Consider the following 12,614-nt stretch of genomic DNA (forward strand, 5'->3'; position numbering starts at 1 on the left):
TTTATAGTAGAAAAGAAATGTCATTTTTTAAACTTTCAACAAAGGACAACAGTCACCTAAAACTTATTGAAAGTCACTCAAGATCATGATTTTGATACCATATATCAAAATCGTCGGCGTGTCTCTTAAAGTCGTTATCTGGTTGAATGTGCAGAAGACATATAATCCTTATTCTCAATTTCAATGAAATTATGCTCATTCGATGCCGAAATATTAATCGTTTAAGTTTTTTTTCTAATCATTAAAGTTAACTATTGTTAAGTTAGGAAATTTGTCATATTGATGGCACACACAAATTCTCTGTTTTAAAAATATACATTATTTTCTATATAATTTTTTTTTCTTTCGTACAAAAATACGTCAAATATGAGCATAATTTCATTGAAATTGAAGGTGAGAAATGTCTTCTGAATAATTATCCCTGTTACAATCAACACCACTAGTTACTAATGGTTACTTTTGCAATCACCGCTGCTTGTTTCGATTAGACTTAAATTCACCCATTAAACTTAATTCACATGTAAACAATAAGTTGAATTGATACATACCTTATTACAAAACTCGATACTTATATTTATATCAAATAGTATCATGTAATGACAAATCGTTATGGAATGGGTTGCAATAAATAACGGCAGATAACAAAGTTTATAATTTGCCCTTGATTCTAAACGAATAGATGCTGATAAATTTGCATTCACGAGTGACCATTCCGTTTTTTGTCAACTTATGTCAGTACAATTGACTCTCTATTACAACCGACACCACTCTCCCTAATATTTTTCGCAATAAATTTATTTATAGTTTCTTATTAACATCTTTTAAATATGATGCCTGATTGAGCATTGAATTATATTAAAAATTGTTTATCAATTTAATTTAATTTGTGGTATTATTACAGTAGTTTGAACTCCACAAAGTTGTGTTCACGATACAATAAAAACGACCTTAATATTAATCAAAAGAGTCATAAATACACACATTTATTAGGAAACGTAAATATAGATCTACTATGTATTTATGTATTAGTTTTTAGCTGGTTTTAATAAGTTAAAAAATCATAGCTCATTTTGACGTGGGAGTTAATAATGTTGTTAATTCTGAGAGAATGTGAAAAAAATTATCGACGTGCAATTATTTTTAGAATGTTATAATATTAAACAATCGCATATGGCATTTCTTTGTTTAGAAAATCATTTGTGTGTCAATTAAATACATTTAAAAGACAAAAAGCAAATTCAGTAATTAATTATGATAAAATGTCAACATTTTCGCAGTAGTTGAAGTAAATCTACATGTCAGTCACAATACGAATTAGCAAACACGTCTGGAGTTGGTCTTCAATCATAGCGGATATGGAAAAAACAAAAATTTTATCCGTATTGTTTGATTTTGACTCAGGAACTTTTGGAAACTGATTGTGAAATACAACACGTGTAATATTTTGCGAGTGAATGCATGATGCCATAATAAATTATTCATTTTTGCAAAATATTCTTTTTTCTGATTCCTATTGTAATCTATTAAGGAATCATCTTTCCTTATACTTATAGAAAAATTACCACTTAATATGAGAAAAAACATAATTTTAATAAGATAATGAATCTCCTCATTTTTCCAGAGCGTACTTTTTTAAATGAAATAATTCGTAACAGGTCGGAGAGGTCCTATTCAGTGGCCTCCTCGTTCACCTGATATTACACTTTTGGACTATTTTTTATGGATATATTAAAGAGAAAGTCACATCTCAATCATTTACGACGAAAGAAGATTTAAAACGAAGAATACTGCTTGCATTAAGATGAATCCAAAAATGTTGTTTAGAGTTTGGCAAAGTTTTGTAAAAAGAATTAATAAATGTTTAGATGTTAATGATCAATAGTTTGAACATTTAATAAAATAAAAAAAACAAAAACTATGAATCTCATTTACTTTATCATTAATTTCAATGCACTCTACATTAAAGTTTAAATGTTTATAATTTTTGATAGGAGCATTTTCCAAAGAAATAGTTCAGACAAAGTTTACTGGATGGATAGGCCTCCCGCCCGCCCGTTTCTTCAGATTTGTCGGCTTTAAATAATGATGTCACCGCCTGCGCGGAGGACAGCGACGCAGAATAGTGTTGTTTTCTCATTTGAAAGTTTCCTGGAAATAGCGCATCGAAATGCGACTACACATATCCATCTGGATCGTTCGTTCAACTATTCAAATAAATAAAATAGACATATTTCTCAGGTATTTATATTTTTTTTATCCCTTTTGCATTCTTGCATGCGATGATTTGCAATGTCTTATTTCTAAAAAAACCCTTACATCGATGACAAGTAAATGGCGTCGTCTCCGATGAAATTAATCGCACGAATGCATCAATGCCTCGAGGCGAGACTGGCGAGAGGCGGCAATCAATCGATTAGTAGTAGTACCGATGCCGGACGATGGACACGAACAAATTTGCATTCTGTCGCCATTGACACAGCACGGAAATGGAAGTCGAAAGAATGGCTGGTGGAAGAGAGGAATAGAAAAAAAAAGGATGTGCTGAAATATTTAAGGCGCAGTCACCTTGTTAACGTCTCCCTAGCATGAGAGAGGATGTGATTTGCGAGGGTGAGTGATTGACAGTACTTGCAGTTTGCGCGTTAGAGAGGCGCGAAAGTGGTGGCGGGATGAAACGGCGGAAGCGGAAGATAATGGAACGCTGTTCACTTTACGACGATGTCATAAATCGGGACGTAGCGGGCGCGTTCGTTCCATGTAAATCATGTTTTATACGCTAAACCAAAATTATATACATTGCAGCGACGTATACGTACTTACACGCTTGTTAGCATACATCGAAAGGATTATTTCATTGAATTATTTAAAAATTTAGCTAGATGCAGATCTGAAAATAATTTTTTGAATCAAAATAATTATATATTAGAGATAAATAATATAATCTCTCGATATAAACAAAATATATATTTATTGTATAAACATAATAATGTTTTAGTTTTTGTTATAAGAACTTTATTAGTTTAAAACCATTTTTTATTGATATATTTAATAACTTTTCCTAATAGTGGCATCCATATTCATCAATTTTTGTTTATCTTTCATTTTCACTTTTGTATTTTTGCATTTTCAATAAAATACGATAAAAATATCTTCATTGAATCTCATTATTTTTTATTTTATAAATAAAGACTTCTAAAATATATTTATATTCTGTTATAAATATTATAAGTTCAAACTGATTACTAGAATTTTAAAACTTTTTGTAGCATTGCTTGTCATAGTTGAGATTCCTACATAATAATTTTGATTCCAATAAAATTATTTTCAGGTCTGTATTTAACTAATTTTTAGATACTTTCAGTAAAATCGTTTGTGTACGTGCACAGCACAAAATCTTTTTTTAATTAATTGTTCTTTTTTCATCTCTTCCTTCCATACGTGTGAAGATTTGTTTTTACATTTGGCTGAATATTTCGTTTTGTAGAGATACCATATAAATCTGTCAGAGCAGATCAGCCGAAAATCATATAGAACGTTCCTTCACGTGAAAGAAGACAAATATCGATCGAAAAACAGGGAAACCCTTCCATGTTATTGAATAATCCTACCGTGATAAAATATGACTTCATACACGGAACACGTTTAAGGAATCGGGAATACGCTCGATCGATGCGCTCGTCAAATCTGATGAAGGGAAAAGACGCATATTTGGCACGTGGTTTCTATTTTGCGCGCTCCTATGATCACATATAGGCAACGGACGTTAAACCGTCATGGCCAACGCCGTGGACAATGAATTTCAGACGCTCCGTTGACGCACTCTGCACGAGTATTTCATGGCTGACTATGTCCGGACGTGAGACATATTGCCGTTCTCGACCGGTGGATTTCAATGCAGATTTTATGTTCGCACGATGAACACGCATCAGCGATTTTCGAAAAGCGCGTCAGATATCGGTCAGCCGAGCACGACGAACGAGTTTTGCCGCGGTAGGAGGAAGGGGAAGAGAGAAAGAGAGAGAGAGAGAGAGAGAGAGAGAGAAAGAGAAAGAGCAAAATATATTCGAAATTCAGAATCAAGAATTTGAAACGTCGAAAAATGTTGACGCGTTTGTATCTTTCACATTACAAATACAGAGTCAGCCAACGGAAACTTTCTACTTTGTTTTTTTAGTAACCTGATTTGTGCGAAATATGCCGAAATACGTCAATTTTATTTTTAACCCTAGAATGTTATCGCTATTGACAATAAGTGTAAAAGTAATATGCAAATATTTCTTGAATGATAAAATGCCCAATACACATTTTATCAAATAGCATAAAAATGTATCGAGGAATTTCATGGTTCAATATGTATTTTATAAAATGTATATCTTTATTTGTATTTATTTGCATTAAATTAATAGTCCATTTATGTTCAACAGTTTTAATATAATATAATGCGCATCAATGCACATTAAATGCATCCAACCAATTAGTTATTATAGAAATCAAAAATCGAAAATTCCATTTTTTTTAATATAAAATATACATCTTTATTTACAAGCATTATATTAATAGTCTATTTATGTTCAATAGTTTTAATATGCATCAAATGCGTATTAGTACTTTTAACCGTCAATTCGCTATTAGATATAAAAAATAAAAATGAATCCGCACTGAGTGGCCTGCAAAATCATCTAATCTTATTCCATTAAATTTCTTTCTTTGGAGACATTTGAAAAGTAAAATTTATTCCACGACATTAAATTCCATACAAGATCTACGTAAAAAGATAGTGCAGCAGAACGCAGGAAATGTTCCAAAAAATCTGTAATATTTTCGAACAGTGGCTTCAAAATTGTATAGAGAATGGAGAACATTTCGAACATTTTCAAAAGTAAAGTTTTAAACTACCTTCCGTATTTTAATTAAGTATTTAATTAAATATATAATACTTTAATTAAGTTTTTTAATTGCAATTTCTCGAAAAATACTCAAATTAAAAAACAAAACACAATTGTAAAAGAATTAAAGAATTCCAGCAAAAGCTAGTTGACTTTAATTGAGAAGTTGAAGCAGTATAATTGAATTTATTACAATATATTATACATACATTCATCTAAAATTAACTTATGTATTTCGACATTTTTAAAATAAATTAATTGGTTACAGAAAAACGAAATGAGAAGTATATATTGACTCATCTTAGCTATATATAAAATGAAAAATACACTAAATTTTAATAAATTATTGTTTAAATATAATAATATTTTAAACTAATATAACATTTATTTAAATATGGAAAATAAATATTCCGTAAATAAATGTTATATTAGTATTTTAAATAAAATATAATAATAAGTAAATCAAAATAATGGTTCTTGTACCAAATAAATATATGTTTACATTTAGTAAATATTCAACTAACGCTATTCGAACAAATATTCATTAAAATTTAGTACATTTTCCTCCCAGTGTATATTACTCATTCGCTACAATAATGATCTAATTAAAATAATATAGTTTTCAAAAAAATGAGTTTTAGTATTTTGGCTGCATTAGTAAAAAAAAAGCTTCGCAACTATTGTAAAATTTTTTAATATGATTCTTGTTTTTAGTTTTTTGAATCTAAATATACTGAATCTAAATATTATAGCATTCGATTATTAATGAATTTTACAACAGTTGCAAAACTATTTTTCTTGCTAAACGCAGGCAATGAAATTTTTAAATATTTTTATAATATTAATTTTGAAATGCAATTTTGATGATTGTCAAAAAATAAAAGTATATTTTTTCTTCTTTCTTTATATCTTCTATTTTATTTTGCAATTAACTAAATATGACAATTTTTATGGGTTATAATAAATAAGCCATGTTTTCTTTTTTTTACCATATCTTTTTATATCTTTTTATATTTTTGTAATTTTAGTATCTATTGAGAAAATTATAATCGAAATGAACTAAAGGCAGAGAGCTGCAGTTAAACGACGACGAGAGAAATATCTGCAAGAGAAAGTATGTCCTTTGTTCACTCGGTAACGCGCGTTAATCGCACGCGTGACGATTACGAGACGATCCGTTAAAGCGTAAGCGTACGAGCACAGTCACTTGATTAAATACGTCGAACGTGTTGCTATTGTTATCGTGTAGCCGTAAATATAGCTCTTAACATCTCGCAAAATTACAAAGACGTGTATAAACGTCGACCGACTCGACCCACGTGAGAAAATGCATGAAAAGTGCATTGGTCCCGATTGTTAACGGTTAACGATTTTTCGATCTATTCCTGAAACATTAGCAAATTGATGGTCTTCATTAATCTCTTTCTTATAAATTTGGTTAAAGCATAGCCTGCATGATTACTTTCTAGCGACAAGAAGTGAAACTTTCGAGGACATGATTCAGTCATTAGTGGAAGCTACCGTTCGTTCTTTAGTAGCTAATAACTTAACGTAAACTTGATATCTTCATCTAATGCACAATTTCTGATTTTGATAATAGAAGCTTTTCAACGTAGAATAAATCAAAATTGAAATTCCTGTCGTATAAAACAAATTTAGGCATATAGAAATAACTGTTTATCTTCGTAATAATTTTTCTCAAGAATCATAAGAAAAAAAATATAGAAAATGAAACAGATCAGAAAGTGAGTTTTCATTTTGCACATTCTTAGTAATATACTCTAAAATTCACAAAATTGTGTATAATTCATATTATGATTTATAAGATACATATATCAGTGGATTATAGAAACAAGAATTAATTAATCAAGTAAGAAGAAGCACTAACTGCGATCAAAATTATAAATGTCGAAATAATAATAATTTTATATGTAATTTATTTTAGATACATTTATTTAAGATATATGACTGCGATTACTTTCGGATTTGCAACGCAATCAAATTGAAATAATAATAATCATAATTTTACAATTAAAGAACGCATTGCAAAGAATATTACCTTACAATAAGAATTAATAAATATGGATCGGATCGCGGAATAATTCCTTTCAAAGAGAATTAGAAAGAACTAAACTATGCCAGTGGGGAGGGAGGAGAAAATCGAGTAAAGTCGCGATAATCCAATTGGTAGTGAACAAAAAGAAGAAAATGTAATGGCGAAATAGAAAAATATCGGGTAGCAGCGGAACAAAGTAAAGGAAGGTTTCGAAGAAAGATTAAAGAGAGGATTTTGTAAATAGACGCAAGAATTTGCTCCTGGTCTGTCGGAATAGTTTCTCGGGGGCTTCTTAACGGAGGAAGGAGGGGGTGACTTTGTCGGACGAATTCTTGAGGTTTCAGTGCAATTATCTTGACTGGGTGTTAACGACAGTTCGTAAATCAGAATGGGATGGAACAGTTATTTTATCGACGGTGAAAGCGCGTGATGAGAGCCATCATTCGAACGTAGACTAAATTTTATCTTCAACACACGTAACAATATGTATTTAAAATAAATTATAAATACATATGTGTATATTTTTTTATTTATTCTCAACGAGTGAGAAGCTATTATTCTTTCGCGATTGCCTCTCTTGCATTCTTATGTAAGAAATTTATTGCTCTTCTATCAAACATTCTATCGAACGTTGTTTTGTTCCTCTTTATACCCTTCTCAAGCAGCTGACATAAATTCTGATCGGTGGCAAGATGCCAACGGTAAGTTCAAAGATTGTATGATATACTTATACAATACTTGGGCATTTTATTCCAACCTCATTGTTATATCAACTGGGTTATAGGATTTTTCTAATTTTTTAGTATAGTTTTACCGATAAATTTCTCATAATATTTCTTAAGTCATCCTCATTTATTAAAGTACCAACATTTATGAAATTATTCAAATAAATAAACGATACACAAAACAAAACACTCCAAAGTCGTCTTTTTTAAGATGTCTTTGAAAATATATCTTTAGTATTCTAAAAGACGTTCTAAAGATGTTGAAAATTTTTAAAAAGAGTTTTATTAAATTATCTTTTGAAGCATAAAAATTGTGTATGCTATCAACTATGCAAAATTTATTGATTAGAATGTACATGGCATAGTCAATTTAAATGTAATATAGCCTAAAAATGTTTACTCTCAATTAACACACACACGGACATATACACATCTGATATTCTAATATTTTTTATTATTTCACGATGCAATTAATACTTCGCGACGGGCTACTATTTTGATATTTTGCAGCAGGTTATATCTGGCTAAGCGCTCGAATAAAAATATTTTTTAAAATCTATTAAATTTATAGATTGAAAATTGATATTTGTAATAAATATCAGGCAGTTCCAATTTTTCATAATATTAATTTGTAAAATTCAATTTGTTTGACTTTATGTCTTTTTTTTCTAACAAATGCACTTTGGTTAATAGTAAAACTACTTTCATTAATATTATTCTTATAAAACTCTGTCAATACAAAATTTTATGAACAAATGAATGAGATTATTGAGCGTTAAGTTATGTTTTCAATAGTTATTAAGAGATTCAATCATTTGTGATATATAAAAGCTAGAATAAGTTTTTTAAAAATTCGACCATTTTAGTTTAAACTCCTTGTAAGAGATTAGTAAATATTATAACAAAGTAGATATTATAACAAAGAGTATCTGATAAGTAATTTCAATTTTTAAGCAATTTTTACTATAATATATATTTTATTGAAAAATGTTATGAGGAGACATTGGACTGCATTCCATATTGTTTCGAGATTGAATTTGACAGTAGATTGTTTATTCTTCTTTTCTTTTTTAATTAATAATTAAGTTTTACGCATCTCGTTGCCAAATATTAAAACACAATTAAATGACTATAAAACAAAAAATAAGAAATTGTATAGAGATATCGTATCGGTTTTTCCAACAATTTTATAAGATATCTTTTAAATCTTAAAATGCTTGTAGATGACTTACTCTGCGTACGAGATGTCATCTTTGAAACAGAATCAGACATTGTCATCTGGATAAAGGAATAGACAACGCACTGAATCGTCTTTGTATACGTACGACAATTCTAGCTTCATACAAAATGCATGTGCAATTGTAGATCGACAAAGTGTTCGATGGTAGGACTCATCCGATGGAAACTCGTCGGATTTGAGGATCCAATGACGCTTTGTCATTAAAGTCATTACGTCATCCATCAATAGATAACTCCTAAGCCTGCTAGTCCGCAATTCAATGCCAACAAAGCTGCATTTACCGATTGTAGTATGCCTCACAATAACGCTATGTAGAAACATTTGAATAGCAACAATGTTCAACTACGATTTGTGGATAGGGTAGTCAATTTCCACGTTATCACATTACTTGATCTTTTATTGGGTTAATGTACAATTTTCTTTTCCAGACTAATCAAGTTTCTAATTTTTTAATATTTAACAATTACATCCATTAATGATTTTTTATTTATTTATTAGTACTAGAAAAGACATTTAAAATGCCTATTACGATCGAAGCTGGATCTTCATTGTTTTAAATAGTTCAATCTGGAATTACTAATATATGCTATATATACTTGCATATGTATTATACTTGCATATATATCATATTGTAGTCTTTGAATTGCGCGCCGAATTGTTTTTCCGGACTTATAAACGCAATTAAAACTACTCTAGTAATCGCGAAAATAAATTGACAAACAATTTTAATAATTTGATGCTATCATCAAGCATCATATTATATATAAAGATGTTAATATATTGAAAATAATATTATTAAGACCTTGATGGTCTAATGGCTTAGGATGTTTGTATGGAATACAAGAGATCCGGGTTCAAGTCCCGACCGAGATAATATCTTTCGCTAATATCTTTATTTTTTTTATAATATAATTTATTAGTAGTTCCAACATATTAACATATTAACATTTTTATAATATGATGCTTGATGGTAAAATCAAATTATTAAAATTGCTTGTCAATTTATTTTCGTGATTACTAGAGTAGTTTTAAGTCCGGAAAAACAATTCGATGCGCAATTCGAAAAGATATGGTATAAATGCAAGTACATGTATAGCGTATCAATCATAATGGGCATTTTAAATTTCTAGTGTTTGATTGTGTTTCTCACATATGCGGTCTAAAATAAAGATCTTAATATTGTTTATTTATTTATTTTATTTATTTATCTCCTTGTTTTTTTGGAATAATTGTCGGCTTATAACATATAATTTATATTTTTACATTTTTATCTTACTTTGTATAGTATTTCTAATATCATTTGTGATACATATAATTAAAATCTATTTAAATTAGAATAAAATGAAATTAACTTAATTAAAAATCTATATCATCTATATCACCAGCCAAGTCTGCAGGAACAGATTTTGAACAATCTGTTATATGATTTCTGATGTGTCAAAAAGGTAACAAATTTCAAACAAAAATTTGTTGTATATTTAAGCTTTAATACAAAAAATATATTTATTAGTTTTTTTAGTTTATTAAAAAGTATTTAAAATTGTTTCCTGATAGCTGAGTCCCTTCTAGAATCGGCTTATTTTCTTTATTTTCCTCAACATAAGGAAAAGAATTAAAGGATAGCACTTATTGTGCAATTTGTGATATTGATGTTCTTATTGAACTCAACTACAACGATAACCTAAATAGTGTAGACTATAATAAAATTATATTTCTCTTTTTATACTGTTGCAATCAGAATTTTAGATCTAGAAGAATAACTCTAGAACATACCATAAATAGTAGCGAGTGCTCACTCAACTGTTGAGTCTATTAAACGCAGTCAATAAAAAGGAACAAAATGGTGGAAGAGAGCTCCAATTTTTCAAAGATTATATGCGTTAAACGTTGTGATTTAGGCATGACAAGTATGAATGATTACAATAATATCATTGAAAATGAGACATGTAATATCATTTTAATTGTGAGTCTTGACTCAAAGTACTCCGCATTCAGAAGAGGGAGGAGAGAAGAATTTGTGTGCAACGATAATAAAATCGAATCAATTTTTACAATATGAAATATTTTCAACGTCAGAAAGTTCTAATTACTCCGAAGCGGAAACGGATTACATGCGTTTTCGCGGTGTCACATAACACCGATCACCGGTCGGGAAAACAAAAGGCTGAAGTGATGGATGGGTTCCAGACGATTGAAGCGGCGTACCGGCTTTCTGTTTCAGGTGGCATGGCTGCGGGTGGACACGCAAACCATCCTGACGATAGCCAATCACGTTATAACGAAGAATCACAGAATCGGTGTCACGCACAGCGAGCACAAAACGTGGCTGCTACATATACGTGATGTTCGTGAGAGAGATCGAGGCAACTACATGTGTCAAATAAACACTGACCCGATGAAGAGTCAGATTGGTTATTTGGAGGTTGTAGGTTCGTCCATTGTGACCCATGTGTTGAATTATCGTGGCAAAAATTCGAAGGCTGTATGTTACAATGAAAGAGAGAGAGAGAGAGAGAATCTTTATTTTTTTTGTAAAATTTGCGTTTGTTTCGAAGATTGAGCTCAACTATAGTAGGACACGGACGACTGGTGAAATCAAGTTCGTTTTTCGGCTTGGCCCATGGCATCGCTTTTGAGGTCGGATACACTATATTCTATATACATATACGTTGTAGTGCCTTTAAACTACCAAACGATAGTGTATCGAAAATTGCTTCGCGGTATTTCGCGAAATGGAAGTTGGCATTCCAGAATTTCTCGTCGTCGATTCTCTTTCTCTCTTTTTCTCTCTGAATATTACGCTCTCACGTATCATTTTTTATTTTTTTTTTTATGATTCCCAGGTATTTCCCCATTCTTGTATTATTTTTATAAAACAGCACAATACGTGAATCGCTCGAACAAATGTATGTAACATCTCTGATCAAAATTTTCATTCGACAGTTCCGCCGGATATTTTAGATTATCCTACGAGTACAGATATGGTGGTGAGAGAGGGCAGTAACGTTTCGCTGCGTTGTGAAGCAACAGGGTCACCGACGCCAAACATCACCTGGAGGAGGGAAGACGGCGAATTGATAAATCTTGGAAACAATCAGGAAGGTAAACTACTTACAAGTGTTTTATATGTAAGAAAGAAACCTTAATGGTTTCGCTAAAATAGCTTACAATTAGTTCGAGCATTATCTTTAAAGTTTTCTATAACTGAATGGCTTTATACATAATATATTCATAGTCAACTTTTTCTATTTATATGTATGTTGTATGTATATATATGTGTAAAATAGTTGCACAGTTAAATATAGTTAAGTGTATGTACGTATCAATTAGTTTTTTAATTAAATAATACAACTATGTGTCATTTTTGTGGCATAAACATTATTTTGTTTGAAAAGATTTATGTAATAGCTTAAATAAGAGTTTTATATTATTTTTTAAATGTTTTAAATAATAGTTTTATTTTTAGATAAAATGAAACATTTTATTGCAGTTTTGCCAAATATTTTACATATTTTTTTTGTAAAGTATTTGATTCAATAGAATAAATAATAAAGTGTGTAATTTCTGTTAGTCAACATATTTTACAAAATTGCAATAAAATAGATGTACTATTATTGAATAAAAAAAAACTGTCATTTAAAATGTTTTAAAAATAATTTATAATTTTTGTTTAAATTATTGTGTAGATTTTCTTTTGAATAAAATAA

The 12,614-nt window shown here is 29.9% G+C and overlaps 1 protein-coding gene across 1 annotated transcript in view; it reads left to right on the forward strand.

Moving 5' to 3' along the window:
* Positions 1–12,614, forward strand: part of LOC108686467 (neurotrimin-like) — a 121,457-nt gene that overhangs the window by 80,361 nt on the left and 28,482 nt on the right. The window contains exons 3-4 of the mRNA XM_018191798.1: positions 11,129–11,336; positions 11,851–12,009. Of these exons, the coding sequence (XP_018047287.1) occupies positions 11,129–11,336; positions 11,851–12,009 (367 nt within the window). The remainder of the gene's footprint in view (positions 1–11,128; positions 11,337–11,850; positions 12,010–12,614) is intronic.

Source organism: Atta colombica, unplaced genomic scaffold, assembly GCF_001594045.1.
Source record: "Atta colombica isolate Treedump-2 unplaced genomic scaffold, Acol1.0 scaffold183, whole genome shotgun sequence".
NCBI classification, from domain to species: Eukaryota; Metazoa; Arthropoda; class Insecta; order Hymenoptera; family Formicidae; genus Atta; species Atta colombica.